The 23,123-nt window shown below is 42.3% G+C and overlaps 1 protein-coding gene across 1 annotated transcript in view; it reads left to right on the forward strand.

Moving 5' to 3' along the window:
* Window positions 1-6,749, forward strand: part of LOC121920604 (dynamin-2-like) — an 84,308-nt gene extending 77,559 nt beyond the window's left edge. Inside the window, 3 exon segments of the mRNA XM_042447733.1 lie at window positions 4,797-4,908; window positions 6,608-6,642; window positions 6,644-6,749. Of these exon segments, the coding sequence (XP_042303667.1) occupies window positions 4,797-4,908; window positions 6,608-6,642; window positions 6,644-6,749 (253 nt within the window).
* The last annotated feature ends 16,374 nt before the right edge of the window (window positions 6,750-23,123 follow it).

A 23,123-nucleotide genomic window follows, 5' to 3' on the forward strand; every position in this document is an offset into this window, starting at 1 on the left:
TTATAAAAACACCAGCCTTCCTTCCAAAATTGCTTGACTATAGTCGCTCTTTTGCTGCGGACAAACCGTCTCAGGGCCATTCACCTTGCTTTTGTCTCTTCATTCTCCTGAGGAGGAGTTGTTACTAGCTGCCTTGACTTCAGTCCTCACCGGTCCCCAGCTCCTCAGGGTCACACCAATTGGATGTCATCATCATCGGTCCCTGACTTTCTGGAGCCAAACTGACTGGCTTGCAGCCCAACGTGGATCCTCATCGGTCCCTGACTCTCCAGAGTCATACCAATTGGCTTCTAACCCAACTTTGAGCCTTGTCTGTCCTTGGCTCTCTGGAGTCAAACCGTTTGGCTGGCTGCACGACGGGTCTTCATCAGTCCCTGACTCTTTGTGGTCAAACCGTTTGGCTGGCAGCCAAACATGGATCCTTATTGGTCCCTGACTTTCTGAAGTCATACCGATTGGCATGCAGCCTGGCTCCAGCCCTCATCGATCCCTGACTCTCCGGGTTCAAACTGATTGGAAGGCTGCCTGACGTTGATCTGCATTGGCCCCTAACTCTCTGGAGTCATACCAACTGGATGGCAGGCTAACATTGATCCCCGTTAGTTGCTGACTCTCTGGAATCATACCAATTGGCTTCTAGCCCAACTTCGAGCCTTGTCAGTCCCTGACTTTCCGGGATCAAACCATTTGGCTGGCTGCATGACTTGGACTTTCATCAGTCCCTGACTCTTTGGGGTCATACGGTTTGGCTGGCAGCCCAACGTGGATCCTTATCGGTCTCTGACTTTCTGAAGTCATACCGATTGGCATGCAGCCTGGCTCCAACCCTTGTCAGTCCCTGACTCTCTGGGGTCAAACCGATTGGATGGCTACTTGACCTCGATCTGCATCAGTTTCTGACTCTCCAGACTCATACCAATTGGATTGTTGTCCGACTTTGAGCCTCGTCAGTCCCTGACTCTCAGGGGTCAAACCAATTGGCTGGCAGCCCGACTTTTGATCCACATCGGTCCCATACCGACTAGATGGCAGCCTGTCATCGATCCTCATTGATCCCTGATTCTCTGGAGTCATACAGATTGGCTTGAGGTCCAACTTCGAATCTCGTCGGTCCTTGACTCTCTGGGTCAAACTAATTGGCTGGCTGCCAGACTTCAATCTTCATCAGTCCCTGACTTTTCAGGAGTCATACTGATTGGCTTGCAGCCTGTCTTCGACCCTTGTTGGCCCCTGACTCTTGGATCTTGATACCCTTTGATGTTTCAGCGTCAAACCATTTGGCTTACAGCCTACTGCTGCCCTCGTCTCTTCAGAATCAAATGTATTGCCTTGCATCCCTGCTTCGATGCTCATTGGCCCCTGACTGTCTGTGGAGTCCCAGATTGTCCTACAGGTGATCTTACAGGGCATCTCCCCCGATAATCAGGTGGTTGCCAGGATACCATCATGATATGGCTATATTTCATCCTCACACTTTTTTGAGATGACAAATATTCAGGGCCCACCATCGGTTCCATTTAAGCTGCACAAGAGGACTTGGATGCAGCTGGCCTCTCAATTTCCAAGGGCCATTACTGCTAACACCACTTGCCTCTCGCCGCTACATGTTTGCTTTCGTGTCTGCAATTAGCTGTTTCCTCCAGCCAGTGTGGTTTGGGACCATAGTGGCTCCCTCTGTACTGAGGTCAACTTCTAGTGAGTGCTCTGCCACTTTGATTCCGTGATTTCCCCTCTGCACAGCAAGGTGCACCACTGGCTCTTGCCTCCCTGACTTGGGACCATTGTGTTTCCTCGGTACCGAGGTTCACTATCTGCGAGTGCTCTCCCAAATTCAGGGCCATGTTCTTTCTCCCTTCTCAAGGCCCTCTACGACTCCTACAATTCGTCCCTCCAACCATCACCAGGGGTCCGTTTGTTGCCTCCGAGTCAAAAATGGTCCCTCTGGCACATACTCACCTTGGGCCTATTTCATTCAAAACCCAGATCTATTTCATGATATCATGGCATCAATATCAAGAGATGCCATTGTCATTGGACTGGTAAACAGTGTCAATGCTCCTCCCGTAACCAAGACCCGACATCACGGTTATCTTTATATAGTTGATTTGGGGGATGTGGTGCACCTCCATACTGAAGGAGGACATCACCATTCCAATGTTACAAATTTATGAGGACGTCCTCCCTCTCAGGCTTCATGGTACTATGTACAGATACCTTTGACAGTTTAATTTTTATTCCATTAACAGAGATGGCTAAATGTCACTTAATGTGGACTCTCAAGCCTGTCTTCTGGGTTGTCCCCCATAATCTTGGGAGCACAACCTGTGCTCTTTGGTACGGATAATCCTTCACCATATGAACGGCCTCTAGGATTTTACAATCACTCATCAATTGATTTGCTCCCTCTGTACCTAGAGACAATACCATTGTACTCTCGGTGCCAGCGTGATTGTGATCATTTTTCCCCTCAATGGTGGGCTTTGGTACTATCACCATCATTCACAGGGAAAGGAGTTTCTGCTTCCCAGTATGAATGTCAGTTAAGGCACTTCTTACCTTTTACCATGGGCAACTATATATGGTGAGGAATATATGTCTGTTTTCCATCCCAGGGTCCATCCATGATGGATTGATACCATGTCACTCCTGCCACACTGTTTACCTATCAGTTTTGGCTGTTCTGGCTGTGTCTCAGATCTGCAGGCTTCATGCTGATACCCTGAAACATCATGCTCAGATACAGTGTGTCTCATGGGTCACAACAATTGGACTTTACAGTCTTCTCATTTCTTTCTGTCTCAAATTAGTTGTGACTGAATGAGGTAATATTCCTCCTCTCTGATGTCTGCCTCTGTTCCAGAAATTAGTACTGGAGCTCCTCTCCATTTCGATGTTATTAGGCTCTCTGTCTATGGATGGACTTCCCAACCATCCTGTTGCTGACCACAGATTGTCTATTTCATACTCTGTTAAAGAGAACATTCAGCCCTAGGCTGCTTGGCATCCTTGGGTGTGTTTGTTAATGCTATAGTCTCCAAATCATGGCTTCAAGAGGCTTTATCAGGTCACTGTCCTTTTTCCTTTCAACGACACGCTCAAATTTAAGGGCTTTGCAAGCCCCTCTTTCCTGGTTATCAATGTCCCGGCCTCTGCAGCCTCGCATTGCTGTGAGCCCTTTGCCCTTCATGTTGGATTCAATCCACCCTTTGGATTAGACAATGTCTGTATACCAGACCTTCTTGTTTGTTGTTTTCCCCTAACTACTTAAAGTAGTGAGCTTCCTTCTGCTCCACACCACCTACCTATTTATTAGCTTTGGCATAATCTCCATTGCCAAGAAACCTGTGCTATCTAGGTCAGGGTTTTTTCCTGACTTTAGTTTACACCTGCCATTTATTAAGGACCATCATGGTCTGCCTACAGTCTCTCAAACATATGGTTAGCTGGCAAGCCTGTTTTTCTGCCAGTGGGCATGTTTCAGCTGCATTGGTGACTGTTTCCACTATGTCTCGCTATTGGATTTCTACATGACTCTGTAGAGTTGTCATGTCAGCGGAACTGTTCGTCCCCACGTTTGCATGCCCTTGGGATTCGTTTCCCACCTGGTGATTCTATTTGGGGTCAATATGCCTTTCTAGTGTGGCATGGCACTTCCACCTCCACTGACCTAAGCTTGCTAGTGTGATTCACAGAGACCACGAAGAAGGACAGGTTGATTACCTGTAACAGTATTTCTTCGAATGGTCATCTGCGAATTCACACAAATCCCGCCCATCCTCTCCACACAGTCATGCCCTGCCTGATTCTCCTTTGGTCCTGGGCTGCTGCTACTCGGCGTCCATGGAACTGAGGGTTTAGGCGGGAAACCAACTGATAAAGGCAGTTGGAGAGTGGGCAGGGCTACCGCCAAAACACCTCTAATCTCTCCAAGAAGTTTCCAAAGCTAACTGTGCAGGTGCAGAATAACCCATTTGTGTGAATTCGCAGATGACCACTCGAAGAAATATCGTTACAGGTAAGCAACCTGTCCATATTATGAGATCTCTAGGCAGCTTACAGTAAAATCAATAAATATAGTGAAGATCTTGTAAACTGATGGCTTCTTGATGTTTTGGACTATACTTTGTGATCCCACCTGGCCTGGCCACAGAGATGATGGAAGTATTAATGTAAATACCTGAAGGGAAGGAAGTCAGGGAAAAGCAACACACTGAAGCCCTTTAAGGATGTGAAATTTCAGTCGAGACTGGGACATATTCGTACTGGTACACAACTATTTGGCACAGATCTGCTAGGTCTGTGGTTCCCAACCTTTTCTATACCCCACATCTCTAGGAAATGTTTGATTAATGTTCACACCTCCTAAAAAAGTAACTGTCACATTTGAAGATGAAGAAGTCTAATTTTTAATTTTTGAACCACAAATTGAACCACATGCAATACTGTGGGTGAACAAATGGGTCTAAATTGAGTAATTGGATTCTATTTTATTCAAAAAAAAACTGAGTGATGACTCGTCACTCAAGGACACAAGTCACTCTTTGTCACATGCCCTGAAATTCAGTCTCACACTCCCAGTTTGGGAACCCTTGGTCTAGGTGCAGCAGCATCTCTTTCATGGCTGACTCAAGTATTCCATCAACTGAATCTTCTTGCAATCTTAAATGTTCTTATGCCAAGAGAAATTAGTAAAAAAAAGGCAAAGCTACTTAACTTATTTATTGCATGTTGTAGAGTTTTTCTCACTGGCCAGGGGAATATGTTATTCTTACCCTCTTTTCTTCATCCCAATTTAGGAATGTGTATAAAGACCTACGCCAGATTGAACTTGCCTGTGACTCCCAGGAAGATGTGGACAGCTGGAAGGCTTCCTTCCTTCGTGCTGGTGTTTACCCTGAGAAAGACCAAGTAAACATTCATTTTCTCTTCAGCAGTAGGGGGGTGGGCTTGCTAAGGCACAATTCTTCAGTCTGGCTTTTAGGAATGCCCAAGGCAAGAAGAAGAGGCTGTTGAGACTGTTAGGCACCATATCCTGAATGGGGTCAGTCCATGTCCGAGGTTTTACAGTGGGTGCCTCGGGATACGAATGGATCGCGTTACGAATTTCCGGGATACGAAAAAGTCGGATTGGCAAAAACTGTTTCGGGTTAACGAATATTTTTCGGGTTACGAAATTCATTTCGGCGCAAATTCAATGCTGCTCTAGACTTTCAGTGCTACGGAGTATTTCGTGTTACGAAATTTTCGGGTTACGAAGGAATGGCGGAACGACATTATTTTTCGTAACCCGAGGGCACCACTGTAAGGCCATTTTTCTTGAGAGAGAGACAGGTGGCAAGAACAGCTGTACTGTCTCCTCCTGTCTCTATTGCTTCTCCCCCTGTTATATTTAAAGGTAAACCATTGAGAGTGTTAAAAGTTTAGTTTTGATTATGAGCAGTGGAAACATTCAAGAGGGTGAGCCAAAAGTAGTGACAAAAGCAGATAATTACTTTCAGACTGATAATACAAAACCTAGCAGAAATGGCAGGTTCTTATATCTTATCTTAAGAGGGGACCTGTTGTAATGTAGACCCCAGAGAGGGGTGGGCGATCTGTTTCACCCTTCTATTGGAAGTTATAGCTTTCCTCACGTACATCAGCCCATTGCTCTAACTGTTCTAATAAGTGGTTGTTTCTCTCAAACCTTTGGCTTGATGTTTTTTATATGGGGGTTCTGAACTGGCAAGGTCATATGGAAAGCTGCAGCTAGATTGATCCCCCATTATCGGGGAAGGGTAGGCAGTGAATCTCTTGGTAGTCCAGTAGCAGAAAAATTTGAAGGTGATCATGAGCTTTGAATAGTGAAAGGGAAGACATCCTCGGAAAATATGGGAAGTTTTAGTGACAAGAAGAAAGTAGAATTGACATGTGCAGGAGCAACTGCTTAGACACTGCTCGTTCGGTATGAAGTGTTTATAAATAGACAGCTGTTTGTTTGTTTTGTTAGGAGACAGATTTTCATCCCATTCAGTCATATGACACTGAAAGATTTTGCCAGGCGGGTGAAGAAGGACCCGCAGTCCTTTCACATTCCAGATCCTCACTAAGTTACTGTAAACGCAAGTTTGAAAGCAGATAGGAGATCCAAGTGGCTTCCGAACCTGGCAGATGGGAACACACACGAAGCAGTGTAGAGTTTTATGGCATCTTAACGCTCACTGCCATAATAAGTTTTTTAAAATTACAGATCCCTTCATTTGGTTTCATGAAGTTTTTCCACGTTTTTTGTATGTGTGTATATACAGTATACATGGTTGTTGGAGTGGAATATGGGATTTTGTAAATAGTGGGGTCAGATAAAAATTAATGGCAGAAGGTGGAATTCTGGTGTTAACAATGCACATACCTGAAGTAGGTTGTGGTCCATAAAAGCTTGCACAATAGTAATGCCCTAGTCTTTAGGGTTCAGAACCCTTTTAATTGATTTTGCTGCAACTTACTTTCCCATTTGAAAGAGGAGAAGGAAAGGAAAGAGTTTAATGATGTCTTGAAGAAATGTCTGTGACTGTCCCTATGCTGGCATGAAAATGTTTATTGCAACAGCATCTGACTTTTCTCTGAGCAGGCAGAGAATGAAGATGGGGGTCAGGAAACACCTTTTCATGGATCCTCAACTGGAGCGACAAGTGGAAACTATCCGAAATCTTGTTGACCTCGTATGTCCAGTCATCAACAAGTCTATCCGGGACCTTTGCCAAAGACGATAATTGCACCTATGATAACAACAATGTGCAGTGTGTGGCTTTTTGTTTCCTTACAGAGATTGAAACAGAGTTTTCCATTACTGCTAAGATTGTTTCTTCAGTTTGTAGCCTTACCTTGTAGCTGCTGGCTTCATATTTTTGCTGACATTAATTCCGTGCTTCTGAATCTTTTCTAAAATCAGCTTGTGCATGCCACTTACAGAATGCACAAGACTGGTTTTAGGGTAATATGCAGATTCTGGAGAGCAGGAAGCACAAGGCAGTGTATCCCATTCCCCCAGCCTCATGAAATTCAACATGTAGCCCTCAGAGCTCTGAATCAGTGGACTGATGACTGCATGCAGCCTACAGGGGACATGAAGTCCCCCATAGCCTTTTCAAACCCTGAAGTCCCTCCCCCCTCCAGCTGGTCTCTATCTTGTTTGTGGGCGAACTTGTCCCAAAAGACAGTCCTGGAGGCTCCCTAGGTGGCCACCCCAAATCTCCCTGTCTACCCAAGAAAATTGACCAAAACCAGAAGAGTGCAAGTTTCTCTCTGTTTAGTTTTTGGCTACTAATGGAGTGGTGTGCAGAGGACTGCAGGACCCACAACACTCCACCTTGATCTAGAATCTTTTTGATGTTTGTATCCACCTTGTGGATGTCTCTGCCAGCAGAGTCAGACTCTTGACACCAAGAACACACTGTTATAGGTGGCACAAAGTAAACCTGGCTCTTCATGAAGGCATTGGCTAAAAGTTTCAATAGGTGTGGGATTGTTGTCCTCTCTGTGTTGATAGTTTGCATGGAATTTTTAAGATGATGTTGTTGACTTTGTTGTTCTCTTTGAGTTCTGTTTTCAGCAAACATATATGGAAACATAGTGTTTTAGTGACCAAGATTAAGACTGACTGCTTAACTTGACCAGTTTGAATATCTACCCAAAAGGTCAGTCATTATCCACGTAGAGTAATCCCATTCAGTCAATAGGATTTACACAAGTGATGATTGATCAGTCGTTGTAGATTCAGTGGGTTAACTCTGGTTGAGACTAGAACATGATTAGGTCATCACATCCAACCCATCAAATACAGAGAATATTTACCTTTCAGTGTAACCCATGTTCCTTCATCCTCACAGACCAAGGATTTCATCCATTCAGAGCTGCTGGCCTACCTGTACCCTCTGCAGACCAACAGTCTTGAGAGTGGGAGTCTGCCAGACCAGGCACAGCGCGGATACATGTTGCGAATGTACCATGCTCTGAAGGAAGCCTTGCACATAATTGGAGACATCAGTACCAGCACCTTTCTACACCACGTTCCCCTCCTCCTGGTGATGACACATGGCTTCAGGCCAGGGAGCAGTGGTCTTCATAGGTGGTTACGTGGATTACCACCTGGGATGCTGATGGGTTTTTGTTAATTAGGGTAGAACCAGCAAGTCCACACATACAAGTGACAATCAAAGTGAAGTGATGTTTTCAGATCCATCTTCTTCCCACTGCAGCAAGACCTTAGAGAACTACATTTGACCAGCATCCCCTACAATTTTAGCATTGGAACTAGATATATAATCTTTGGCTTGAGTTTCTTGGTAGTTTTCTTCTATGTCCAGACTCATTCAGTAGGATTTTTAGATTTCATTGATTAGCTTTGGAAACAATGGCAGACGCATGCAAATTGTAAAGCATGCAGCTTCCATTTTAACATTGGACTTCAGACTTGAGAGTCTGCTATATTAATCTGTGCTAACCTGTCTTGCCTATCGAATGGTTCTCTTTTCTTTCCTTTTGCAGCCCCAACACCACACGCGCAGGGCTCCTTCTACTTTTGCTTCCACCGAGGGAGACCCCCAGCTGTGAGGGGCCCATGCCGGGCCCTCCATGATCCAGTACCAGCGCAGGCCCTTCCTCTTTTGTGGCACCAACCCCATTCCTTCACGCCCGGACCCCAGAGTGCTTTTGTTGCTAATAATGACCCCTTTTCAGCCCTCCTCAGATTCCTCACGCCAGCACGCGTTCCATCCTCCACCCGCATTCCTCCAGGGCGGTCCAGGTAAGCCAGTTCACTTTCCCAGCAGTTTCTCTTGGCTTTGCAGGGCTGCCAGAGAATTGTTTCAGTAGACCATCCAAGCTTATCTGTTCTACTTTTTTCCCTGTATACATGTCCCATTAAAACTGGAAGGGAATATGAAATATTTAGAACTGAAAATGGGAAAAAGCATTTGCAACATTGGTTTGGTGCAGCTTCACAGAATTAGTGGAGTATGTTTAAGGAGGATCAGATGTGGTATCTAGTCTCCTTGTCTTTAGTTAAAAGAGGCTGCTCTACCTTTTTTGTTCACCTCTGTTATACCATACATTACAAATGGGTTCTTCCCGAAGAGAGAGATCATTTTCACTACCACAGGCTAGATGAAAACTCATTTCCAAACTAGGATGTTTACAAGTACCTTAGAAATGATTCGAATTCAGAGTTATCCTGAGACAACAGTGCAGCAGAAAAATTGACTGGTGCTTTCTAATTCAGGGCTGCAATGTCCTTAGAAAACAGAAAATTTTAGCATGGTGTAGAATTTAGTTGCCTTGATGTTACTGCTTTCACCTTAAACTTGTAGCTCTTGTGGCGGCTGTAGAAAGAGTGGGTGGAAATGGCTGGGGTGATTGTCGAAGAGGGAAGATGGTAGTCAAGAATAGGGTCTCAGTGTGCTCCATGATGAATAAAAAGTGTGATTGAGCAACAGTATGCAGTCTCTGTCATCTAATAGTTATTCAAATAATTTAATCTGGCTAAACCTTTTGTAAATTTTTGTAGTGTTCCATGCTCTCCCAATGGTTTTTTTAGCTATCACTCAGAATGGGAAATATTTTTCAGGTCCCAATGAAGCTATCGCCCATTCTTCAACCTCATGCCATCCAGATGTGTAGGCTCCATCACCTTTAGACCAAAAATGGTCCCTCTTGGTTAGGCGGATGAGGATTGGTGCTCCGTACATTGGAGGGTTGCAAGTTGGGCCAAGCTGCCTTGGTTCCTTCTGTCCAAAAGCTGGCAAGGTGTAGAGCATTTGTTCTGAAAACACTCTCGGATCTGTGTGTGGGAAGAACATGGGACCACCATCATTCTCCACATGAAGCATAGATTTGCAGAATATGGTATGAGGGTTCATGGAATATAGCTCTCTGAGATTAGAAACTTTCAAGGTTTGTAAGTTTCTAATTTTTATGATGTAAAGGCGGGATACAAACCGCCATATAGTACGTATAGGATAGTTCTAGGGTTAGGAGAGGTGTGGTGCTTCCTCACCCCAATAACCCTAGTACGTATCCTATACGTACAAGATGGCGGCGCCCCTTCTACATGGGCGCCACCATCTTTACGTACTGGACGCATAGTGTCCAGACGTGTCGTGGCACCTATGACGTCGCGAATGCGCCGGCGGCGCTTCTCGACGTCATCAGTGCGCCGCAAGAAGAAGCTCCGAAATGGAGCTTCTTTTTTGCTCCGCGCGGGAGCCGCGCGGTTTGGCTGCTGCGGCTCCCGCGCGGAGCAAACGGCGGCGGTGGGGAAGCGCCGCAAAGCGGCGGTTTGTAACCTGCCACGGATATGCTTAAAAGTTCAATACCTACTGAATTCTCAGAAAATGGGTAATTGAAGTAAGTCATCAGAGACTGGACTGAACTGGATTTTAATATCCAATTTCAATTGCTAGTCCCAACTAGAGTAATCGGTATGAATTACACAAATGTTAAATTATCAGTCCTTGTCTGCTATAGTTGGGATGACCAACTAGGTTCAGACCCTTAGGTAGCCACCTGCACAAAGTCAGCAGAATATAGACGATTCAAAAAGTTTAAAACAGTCCCATCCAAATTTATGTAATACATTTATTTTCAACATTCAACTTTACTTATTGCAGAGACATCTTGGTACAGAATTTTGTTAACTTTTGAAGCACAGAATACACAGCATTTTTAATAAGCTTATATATTTATTAATTAATTGATGTGACTTGTGCCCCAGCCTTGAGAGTAGTGTTAATAGCAGCAGACCTTTAAAGAAGTCACCCATCCACTTGAAAGTGAGGGAAGGCAAAACACATGTGTGAACGAACAACTAGTGTCTCTTTGCAAGCTCATAAGGTTTGTCAGTGGACCTGAATGGGCCGGTCTTTTGCATAGCCTACCTGCTGCTTGGCCAAGCTAGAAGCAAGCTAGAGTTGGTGTCTCTTAACAGGTGACAAAGGCCCCCTTTTTTCCAGCACATGAAAAATTCTGTACTCTTCACATATTGGCAAAGTATGCACCAAGGTGCGTCTGTTTCGTCTTTCAGGACAGAGAAGATCCCTAGCTCAAATTGGCTTGGGTTGTGAGCAGTGACTTCACCTACTAATATTTTGTAATCTCCCCCTTCCTACTCTTCACATCTCACTGTTTCTCTTTTTTTCCTCTCTGCAGCAGAAGACCCCCAGCAGCACCGAACCGGCCCACCATTATCAGACCGGCTGAGCCCTCCTTATTAGATTAACCATGACCACTACCCTGAGCAGGGATGATTGCTTGTTAACTATCTTGTGGACAGAACCCATGCCTAATCTCATGTAAAACTGCTCTTTGCAACTGATCAGCTGTAGCCAAGGCCCATTTTCCCATCTCCTCTTTCTCTTACCCCTACCCCTACCCCTACTACCATAGCACAACAACAACAGAAGTCATCATGGGATGGGTGCTGTGGATCAGTTACCTGTAAATAGCTATGAGAGGCCAAGCATTCCTTGTAGTAGTTCCCTCTCTCTGTCCCTGGGTCTTGGCTTGGGAGAGGTTTGGTGATCAGTCCCTTCTCTAGGGAGAAGAGTTAGTTTCTTCATCCTCTCTTGGTGGCCACACCACACCCGTTCCACATGGGAAAGTAGAGGATTCTGTTTTGTGGAGTTGTTTTGCACTTTGTTGAAAACATGGAATAGAACCCGGAGCTGAGTGACTGCCAAGGGATTACCTGGGAATGTGTACAAATGGAGAATGTGTTTCCACCAATAGTTACACATTCAGCACATTGAATCTCCTTTTGCCATTCATGTTAATTGAACTTGTTCATCTCCTTTGCCCCACCCATCCTGCAATGGATTTCCAATCTCCCCCTTAGATTGCCTTAACTTTGCCCCTTTAAAGTTCAGTGCAGAATTTATCACTTAATTTCTGTTTTATAGCTTGGAAGGAGAAAAAAGAAATGATGGGACTACAGAGAGCAAATTGCTAATAAATCCATTACATTGAACTGGAGCCAGAGTTTACCAAGCAAAATAAATGGAACAAGGAAGGCACTGGGTTGCTCTTGGGCCTCAGATTTAATGCTGATGTTCATGCCAGGTTACCCTCTGCCCAACCAGCGCTTGGACTTAATACAGACGCAGTGGTGTTTGAACTGAGCTTGCCAGTTGTGGCCTGGATAAAAATGATTGGAGATCCTTCCTCTTTTATACCAGAGAGACAACCAGATAGCCAGTTTGCAGGCATGTCAAGTCATTTTTAGTGTTAATGCCAGCGTGCCCCAGTTCACTATTACTACTAGTAACCTGCCAAGCCCAGTGTGGAGAAGTGGTGCAATGAGTCAGGGTGTCAAAGATTTGATCAGGATTGTGATCCTCAGCATGACCTGTTTCTGTGGGAAGCTTTCCCCTCCCTATTCTATTCAGAAGACTGACTTTGTCCCACTCACTTTGAGATCGGCTGTAGTGCAGCTTGCCTCTTGTCTTTAGGTTGAGGAATGTTCTTCATGGCGAACAGTGTCCAGAAACACACGACTGTAGTGCTGGAATGGCCCACTACCTTTTAGAAGCTCCTAGAGGAGCCTCTTCTCTCAGAAGAGATTTCTGTGGATGGCGGCTCTATCTGTGGAGCCATTGCTTGTCCTGAGGGTTCATGAAGCGACACTGGAACCTTCTCAGCAGGATTACTGAAAGCACTCTGCCCTCCCTGGGCTGTGGTTGTATATATTTTTTCATAAAGACAGACTGTATTAATACTTGTATAAATTCTAAAAAAGAGGTTTTTTTTAAAAATCATCAGTTAGGCACCCCATCCTCATGCACATGCCTATCAGGGATTCCTCAGCCCTTCTTGAGACAAGATGTAAGGAACAGCGACACACACCATTGGCCTTAAATGTTTCCTTCCAGTGGCCTCTTCCCTTTCTACCTGAGCTGGAACAGTAGTTGCTTGTTTCACGTCCTGGAGGATATGAACCTTCCACAGACAATGCTACCTTTGTGCCTTTACCGCTTGAATTCTATGCCGTCTGCCCTCATAACCAATGTTGCCTTCCTGCAAATGTCCCTCTGCCTCCAAAGTCATTAGCAAGAACTTTGAACCTTGTCTTCCAGTGCATTTCATGACCTCCTGCCACTTAATGCCCTGAAAACTTAACGCCCTGAAAACTGGCCTTTGCTTGAGAGCATGGACTTCTACTTCAGTTCAGTTGTTCTGATTTGCTTCCTCTTGACTCTTCCCATTACCACTGTGTGAAGGGGCTATGGGACCTTCTCTCCCGCATCTTTAGATGAGAAAAGCTCCCAGCAGTTTGAGATAAGTGCCTCCATTATGTATCTTATTAATAAACTAAAATAAAGGGAAATTCTGCTGGTGGAAGGTCTCGGGCAGCTTGTGGTGTTGTTGGGTTTTTTGTGTCTCATCTTCTGGTTTTCAAGGCTAAAGGATGACGGTTATGGAGGGAGGGCTCTCTTTCTTCAGGCTAGCCCTGATGGAGCTGGGCCTGCCTGTTCAATACATGAAGTTGTACATTATCTACTAGTTGCACCAGTTTAAAGCAATCTAGTTAAAGCTGAAACAGAAAATCACTGCCATAGAAAATAATGGGATTTAAGTGTAACTTGGTTTTTCCCATACACGGAAGGGTCCAGAATGGATTGGATCCCCTGCGTATAGGCAGGGGCCACTGTAGTATGCTTTCATAATGTCTAGTTGTCTCTATACATTAAATAAAAAAGCAAAGGGAGGGATGATAGTCTGTGAAGGAGGCAGAAATAGAAATCGATACTTGGGCAATACCTTTATTAGGACCATAATAATCTACATATAATAATAATGTGGTCAATAAAAGATCATGTAAAGTTTTGAGTTCTCCAGAACCTGTCCCTAAATAGTACCAAAAACTTGGGATTGGTGTGGGGAATTAGGCTAGGTATTGTGGCCATGATTTTGGATCTTGAAGTTGTCCACGGATATAGGACCTGCCAGGCCTTGCAGGTACTAGGTTACACCCTGGATTATGAAACCAAGCAATGTCTGATTCGTATTTGGATGTTGTGAAGACTGGACATAACTCGGATATATTTCTTGTGTTGAATGAAACAGGTTCCTGGACAGGCAAAGAAGTAAACATTCCCCACTGGGTGAACTTGAGCAAGTCACACTCTCTCAGCCTCAGGGGTAGGCAATGGCAAACCACCTCTGACCAAATCTTGCCAAGAAAAACCCATGAGAAAAACCTTAAGGTTGCCATAAATTGGAGATGGCTTGAAAGCACACAGCAACCATTACTGGTTTTGCTAATACAAAAACAAATGTTTCTCTTTACTTGTTATCTGCCTACCTAACCAGTCACTCTGGTTCTGTCTGCACTGGCCATGAGCCCCAGGGCTAGTTTGGAGGATTATGCTCTGGATTGGCCAAATTGGTGGCTACATGCATCATAGACTCATAGAGTTGGAAGAGACCACAAGGGCCATCCAGTCCAACCCCCTGCCATGCAGGCAATCTCAATCAAAGCATCCCTGACAGATGGCCATCCAGACTCCACAACACTGAGGGAGTGTGTTCCACTGTCGAATAGCCCTTACCGTCAGGAAGTTCCTCCTAATGTTGAGCTGGAATCTTTTCCTGGAGCTTGCATCCATTGCTCCGGGTCCTGTTCTCTGGAGCAGCAGCAAACAAGCCTGCTCCCTCCTCAGTGTGACATCCCTTCAAATATTTAAACAGGTCTATCATATCACCTCTTAACCTCCAGCATCCCCAGCTCCCTAAGTCGTTCCTCATAGGGCATGGTTTCCAGGCCCTTCACCATTTTAATCGTCCTCCTTTAGACATGCTCCTGTCTCTCAACATCTTTTTAAAATTGTAGTGCCCAGAACGACACAATATTTCAGGTGGGGCCTGACCAGGGCAGAATAGGGTGGCACTATTACATCCCTTGATCTAGACACTATACTTCTATTGATACAGCCTAAAATCACATTGACCGTGTTAGCTGCCTCATCGTACTGTTGACTCATGTTCAACTTGTCTACTTGTACTTCCAGATCCCTTTAGTCTCATTCAGCCAGATGTCCCCCATCCTATATCTGTTCATTTCATTTTTCCGCCTTAAGTGCAGTACCTTGCATTTCTCTGTGTTGAAATTCATTTTGTTAGCTTTGGCCCAGCTTTCTAGTCTGTACCTGGAGCAGCGCAGTGTACTATTGCTTACATGGGCCAGCCAGGCTGACATCACATCTACACGGCTGACCCATCTTCTGTACCTAGAGCCACCATTGCTTCCGTCCCTGCAGGAGATCCACAGATCGACCTCTTCTCCTTATGGTGGGCTCACTACAATCAGAGAGAGGAGGTGGGAGTCCCTCTATCCTCTCATTCTGTTGGTTGTTCAGGTGAGCCCTTCAGGAGAAGCTGTGATGTGTCATGTTCAAACAGAGGCTGGATGGCCATCTGTCAGGGATACTTTGAGGGTTGCAGAGGGTTGGACTGGATGGCCCTTGTGGTCTCTTCCAACTCTATGATTCCCTCTCTACTCGAAACAGGTGTCCTCCCCACAGAGCTCCTATGAAAATGGATGCGGATGACACAGCTCCTAGTGTACAGAGTGGCCAGATGTCTTCACCACAAAGGAGGACAGGGCACTGCAAAATGGAGGACATTTCAAGGAACATGGGGGATGTTACAAAATAAAAGCTAAGAACGCTCATAGAACTATACATTCATGCTTTTTCGTCATGCTCCAAATGGAGATTTTGGAATTGGACTGAAAGTTGGAATGGAGGTCACCCTGCTGGCGTATGAATGGATGGTGTGGCCTGATTTGGCCTTATCCAGCTGTTCGCATGCCACAAAACCCTACATACATCCTGAGGTTGGAAGCCAGCATGGCATAGTGGTTTGAGCATTGGACTATGACTCTGGAGACCAACAGCTCTGCCATGGTAGCCACTGGGTGGGCAAGTCACATACTCTCAGCTCCAGAGGATGACAAAGGCAAACCTCTTCCCAACAAATCTTGCCAAGAAAACTCCATGATAGGGTCGCTGTAAGTCAGAAACGACTTGAAGGCACACAATGAACCTGAGGTTTCAGGGAAACACTGGAGCTTTCCCAGCATTACCAATTACAGGGCAAAGTGAGGTTAAGGGGTAAAGCCATATTCTGCCAAAGAGTTGCTGTGGGGTGAGGATGTGGTTTTTCATTCCTGCAATCATATGTACACACAAACACACAATCTCAAGTTTTCAGAATTGGGGCTCAAGCTGATTATTGAAGCTAATCTGGCTCTGTGCCACAGTTTACTACGGCATTCAGTTATACATATTTTACTCCAGTTTAGTGTTGGTTTAGTTTAGTTTAGTTTGGTTTCAAAATGTCTGCCTAAAATCTAACATTTTCAGTAATTACGCATTACCAAATTACCAAAACTTGAAACATTAAAAGTGAAATCACTACTTCCTCTCAGATCTTTTAAGAAAGGCAAATGTTAGGGCTTGAGCTTTTAACCTAATGAGTAATTTTGGCATGTTATGGCAAAAATGTTAACGGTGTGGGTAGGGATTGGCTATTTTCAGTGGACCATTTAGAAAATGGCAATGATGTGTGAATAATGCATTACCCTACTCACTATTACTGAGTAACCCATTACTTTTTGTGAGTAACGTGTTGCTATTTGAAGTGACTGTTCCAGGTTCCTATCTAGATTTTTTAAAATAACATTTATTAAGTTAAAAACAACAACATTACATCACAAGATCACCACAAAACAACATTATATCCCAAAACACATTTTCAACACTTATTAGAGATACCTTTATATATTCTTGCTAGCTTAACAGGTGTTAAATACCACCTAAATTGCATCTTGAAGAAATTCTCCTTCAATTCATTACATAAGGTGTATTTCAGTCTGATTTGCCATAATTTTTCCCATTGATCTAAGCAAATATTTGGCTTTATATCTTGGGACCATTTAACCATTTGTTCTTTAATCACCTCTTCCTCCAGGTCCCATTCCAGCAAACATTTATAAAATAAAGCCATCTTATGGGAATTTTTTGAGGCTAGAATTACTTCAAATTTAAGGTTCCCTGGTTTAATACCTTTTATTGTCTATCAAAAAAATTTCTTTCAGCTGTCGACAGAGCAACCATCTACAAGAGAAACCTTCTTTATGTAATTGTTCCAATGTTTTAAATTCCACTTTTTTATCCGTCTCAAGTTTATTTGTCAGGACAGCATATGCGACCCACCTATCTTCCATTATATTTTCCCTTTTATGAAACGCTTCATGAATTGAAGTCCATTCTGGAAGTCCTGGACAAAGCCTAGCTTTATATTTTAACCAAACAACCATCAATGATTTCCTAACAAAATGATTTAGGAAGTCTTTATGTACTTTATGTTTTTCATAAAAAAGATAGCCATGCCACCAAAACGTAAACCCGCACTTTCTTAACTTAGGCCTGTTACAGACTGCCAAAATAAAGCTGCTTCAGGTCTCTTTGGAGGTATGTTATTTAAATGATGCATGGGTCCTAAGAATCCAGAAGCTGCACCAAAGCTGCCCTCCAGTGCTTAGGAATGGAGTGTGGCTTTGGCGCGACCTCCGGACTCTTAGGACCCATGCATCATTTAAATAGCATACCTCCAAAGAGACCCAAAGCAGCTTTATTTTGGCAGTCGTTAACAGGCCTTAAAGTTCTTTTGTTCTTTAACAGAAACCAATCCATCAACCAATCTAGGCAGCATGCTTCATAGTAGATCTGAAAATTAGGGATTGCCAAAGCACCTCTATCCCTCGAGTCTTCCATTAAACCTTACCCTTGGTTTTTTCCCACTCCAAATAAATCTGGAGAGTTCTTTGTGCCATAACTTAAAAGGTTTACTATTCACAACAATGGGTATATTTTGAAAAAGAAACATAAACTATGGTAAGATTTTAATGGATCCTTCCGAGCCATGACAGGTTTAGTTTATCCCATTTCTTTAAATCATTTTTAATTTCTCCCCAGACCTTTTCATAATTATTCTTAAACAAACGAACATTCTTAGCTGTTAACTAAATCACTAAATATTTAATTTTTTGACTTATTTGGAATCCCGATACTTCATTAATCACTTGTTTTTCCTCTTTTGTCACATTCATAGTTAAAACCAATGTTTTACTATTTATTTTCAATCCTGAGGTTTCACAAAATCCGAAGTATTTAACAACAATTTTAAATCATTAATGGGGTCTGATAGTATAATAAGCAAATCATCTGCGTAAATTCTTGTTTTGGGAAGTTAAGTCCCTTTATTCTATTCTATTCATTTCAGGGCAGGTGGGGGGGCAGAGCAAGACAAGCCTCTCCTATCCATCAGAGACCTTTTCCCTTTGATGTGTATTCTTTTGAAATTATTTTTCTCTGTCTATTCTCTGCGCATAGTCTTTCCTTTGAAATGACAGCTGGATTGCGAATGAATGTTACAAACCGAATGTAATCTTGCAACTTGGCAAATTGATACAGCTTTTGCTAGGGCAGGCTATTATTTCCTTTGGAATGACTGCTGGATGAATGTTACCAGTTGAATGTAATGCTTCTCTTTCCAATTATGTAAATTGACAAATTGATACAGCTTTTGCTAGGAATTCAGGGGTAATCTAGGGAGAGCCAAAAAAAAAGGCATCCTTTTCTGGCATTCCGAGGTGAGGAATTAATATTATTGATATTATTATTATTATTATTATTATTATTATTATTATTATTACCTGTGTATGAGGCATTCTGGGGTGGCAAGGAATGGGGGATACTGGATGCATTAACTTGCATTTTGGGGTTGAAAATGGGGCCAGGGGGAGATCATAACCTGCACCCCCACACACACACATTAAAGAGGTTTATTTGACAAAAGGTGCGCACTTTGGGACATCTTGTGCATGGCTCTTTAAAAAAAAGGAGGGGGGAGGACACTTCCGATGCCCCTGCAAACGTCACCTATGACGATTGCTCGATTGACAGCAGGCGCCCTCAAGTTAAACCCGATAAGGCATTTGGGTTAAAATGCCCCTCAATCGTAGTGGGCACTTGCTAACGGAGAGATTCGGGGGAGAGGCATCCGAATCTACCCAGTTCCACCCACGTTAAATGGGCCAGTGGGAATGGGACCCTAGAGAGCTTCAAGAAAGCTGTCAAGACAGATCTCAGAAATTTAGAGATAAATGCATTAAGATAAGGGGACTACCAGAAGAGAGAGATGAGGACCTCATGGATAAGATATCAAATTGCTTGGCGGAATTTTTGGGAAGAGACCCTGTTAAGTTTGAATATGAATGCGACCGGCTGTTTCGCGTGAACTCTTATATTGCATCACAAAGACAATTACCGAGAGACGTGATCGTCTATTTTGTGAGGAAATTTGTGAGGGATGAGGTTCTAAAAAAAACACAATGAAAATCCCCTGGAATATGAAGGACATTCCTATGAAGCAACTAAGGAAGAGAAAAGAGTACCAATTTATAACAATAAAACTAAGACAAGAAGCTATAAGATACAGATGGGAAGTACCAGAGGGTTTAACCTTCTGGTTCAGGAAAAAAAGAATTACGATTAAGACTGTAGAAGAAGCAAGAAAATTTATGAAACATTTTAAATGTTAACAGGATACGTCGAAAGAAGAAAAACAAGAAGAAGAAGAAAAAAGACAGTCAAAAAGGACAATGGTGACTCGTAGGATGGAAAAAAATTTAGAACAGTTGAAAGAGAAAAAATCAATACGGGCTGATGAGACGGAGATTTATGGAGAAGGAGCTACTGGGGGATTAGAAGAAGAAAAAGAAATCGAAGAGATAAGGAAGGAGGATGAAGAAGAGATGGAAGATGTGGACGAGGAAGCAGGTGAAGAAGTACAATAAAGTATATTAATATTTTTAGTAATACTAAGAAAATGGAGAAATTAAAACTCTTGACATGGAACGTACAAGGATTGAATACACTGCACAAGAGGATTTTTTTTTCATTTATTACAGAAACAAAAGGTAGAGGTAATCTGTTTGCAAGAGACGAGGATAAGAAAGAAGGATATTAAACATCTATGAAATCCAAAATTAGGCCTAGAATTTGTTGCGGCTTCAAATCAAAAGAAGAAGGGAGTGGTGATGTATGTCGACCCTAAATTAGACCCAAAGGAAATTGTAATAGACAATGCAGGTAACTATTTGATAATTGAATTGAAGTCCCAGGGTAGAATAATGATATGTGTTGGAATTTATGGAGTATTGGAGAGTAAAGGAAGATTTTACAATAAATTGCTGAATGACTTAAAAGAATTAAATTTTGATGATTTAATTTTAATGGGGGACTTGAATGGTGTAGTAAATCCAGGACTAGATAGGAAATCAGAGAAGAAAATAAAAGAATCACAGGGTAAACTACCAAAGGAATTTTTCGATCTAGTTAATTTAATGAAAATTCAAGATCCAAAATATATAAAAAAAGCAGGAGGCCAAACTAATTGTAAACGGGGAAAAAACAGGAACTTTTGATATACAAAAAGGTGTGCGGCAGGGGTGTCCCCTATCCCCTTTATTATTTTTAGTGGTAATAGAAACCTTATTAAAACAATTAAGAGAAAAGAAACAAATTGAAGGAGTGAAGATCAAGGGATGGGAATACAAAACAATGGCCTTTGCAGACGACTTGGTTATTTCCTTAAGTAATCCTGTGGAAGACATAGATTATCTGCTAACAATTTTGAAGGACTATGGAGAATACTCAGGTTTTCAGGTCAATAAGGACAAAACAAAAATGCTAGCGATGAACATATTTGAAGAGGAACAAGAGAAAATTAAAGAAAAATCTAACTTCCAAATAGTTAAAAAAGTGAAGTATCTTGGAATTTGGCTTACCACAAAAAATTCAGACATATTTAAGAATAACTACGAAAAGACTTGGTCCGAAATTAGAAAAGACATAACAAGGTGGGAAAAATTGCAACTTTCCTGGTTGGGTCGAATATCCGCTATTAAGATGATGATATTACCAAGAATGGTGTTTTTATTTCAAAATGTACCGATTATTCATAATGAAACTCCCTTCCAAAAATGGAATAAAGAATTGTCAAAATTCATATGGAACTCTAAAAAGCCCAGGATTAGATTTAAATTACTCCAAGATGCAAAAGAAAGAGGGGGCTTAGCTCTCCCGGACCTAAAGTTATATTATTTTGCAGCTACTCTAACCTGGACCCTAGATTGGATCAGACTAAAAAAGAATAAAATACTAAATCTAGAAGGAGCTGGTCTGGTATATGGCTTGCATAGTTACCTATTCTATGGGAAAGACAAAGTGAATAAAGAATTTAGTAATCACTTTATAAGAAGAACGATTTATTATGTATGACAGAAAATAAAACGGAGATGGTTTTCAAAAATCCCATTATGGGTGTCCATTAATGAGGCTTTTTATACAAGAGAAAAAATGTTATGTGAAAAATGGGCAACATATGAAGATCTGACTAGATATGAAAATAACAAAAGAAGATTAAAAACCGAGGAAGAACTACAAAATGAGGGGTTTATTTGCAATTGGTTTTTATACAGAAGGATAAAAGAACAATATAATCAAGATCAAAAATTATATGGAATAGGTAAGGGAGAAGCCGAGTTTGAAAAGATAATAATCCAAGAAGGGACTAAAGAAATTTCTAAAATATATCAATTATTGCTGAGACAAGAGCTTGAACAGGAAAATATAAAAGACTGTATGATAAAATGGGCTCAGAAACTGGGACAAAATATTCAATTAGCACAATGGGGAAAAAATTGGACAAGACGAATGAATTTCACTAAAAGCTATGCTCTTCAAGAAAATTTGATCAAAATGCAATTTAGATGGTATTTAACTCCTGAGTTATTAGCCAAAGTTTTTAAAGACTGCAATAACAAATGCTGGAAGTGTAAGGAAGAGACTGGGACATTGATACATTGCTGGTGGAGATGTAAAATTGTTAGTAAATTTTGGTCTGAAGTTCACCAACAAATCCAAAATATTCTAAAAGTAAAATTCGGGAAAGATCCTAAGATGTATTTGTTAAATATGGTGGAGGATAGTGAATTAGAAAGAAAACACGGAAGAATAATATTTTACATGATTTTAGCTGCAAGGACTATGTTAGCTTCTATGTGGAAATGGGAAAAGGTACCAGATATAAAATCATGGGTAATTAAGATATGAGTATATGGATATGGACAAATTAACCTGCTGGGTAAATAAAGGATCAATTGACAGATCTAAAAAACAATGGGAACCATGGATAAGGTATATGCAACAAGAAGAGGGGGACTATTCTGTTATCATATATGAATAACTTTTAAAGTTAACAGATTAAAAGAATAAAGAGACCATTTCACTTGGTAATAGTACATAAGTAAAAAAAAATGTAACAAGAATAAGAAAAGATGAATTGAACTTGGTAAAGAAGGTAGTGATAGATTTTAGAATAATACATATACAGTAAAGAACAATGAGGATTATAAAGAAGATGTCTAAAGTGACAATTGATAAAGAACTGTTTTTTTTTTTACAATTTTGATGGGAAGTCAAGGAAGGCTAATAACGGTAAACTCAAATATTATTAGAATGTAAGAACACAATATGATGTATTTTATTTGTAAAAAATTAATAAAAACATTAAAAAAAAAAGAGACAGATCTCTTCTGTCAGGCCTTCCCGGAATAGAACGCGGCCATGTAACACTCCCCCCACAGAGATATATAAGCCAAGACTCTGCCCACTGTTATTTTATTATTGTATTATTGTTTTTAGATTTTATCGTTTGTAATTTTAATGCAGGGGTAGGCAACCTTTTGGAGCCGGGGGCTGGGTTGGTGTCCCTCAGACAAGTCGGGGGGCCGAAGCCGATGGGAGGACCTTCCACCCTCCAGGGGTGGAGCCACCCTCTGGGGGCGGAGCCTCCACCGAAGCCCTGCAAGGAGGAGGAGGCGTGTGCCCGCCCTCTCCTCCTCGGTCCCTTTCTGGACAAACACCCCCAACCTGCATTCCAAAACACACACAACAGCACATTTGTGCATTTCACACTTTGGAAGGTGACACTCTCTCGGCTTCAGAAACAGTAGTTGCCTGCCT

The sequence above is a fragment of the Sceloporus undulatus genome, chromosome 2 (assembly GCF_019175285.1).
Source record: "Sceloporus undulatus isolate JIND9_A2432 ecotype Alabama chromosome 2, SceUnd_v1.1, whole genome shotgun sequence".
NCBI classification, from domain to species: domain Eukaryota; kingdom Metazoa; phylum Chordata; class Lepidosauria; order Squamata; family Phrynosomatidae; genus Sceloporus; species Sceloporus undulatus.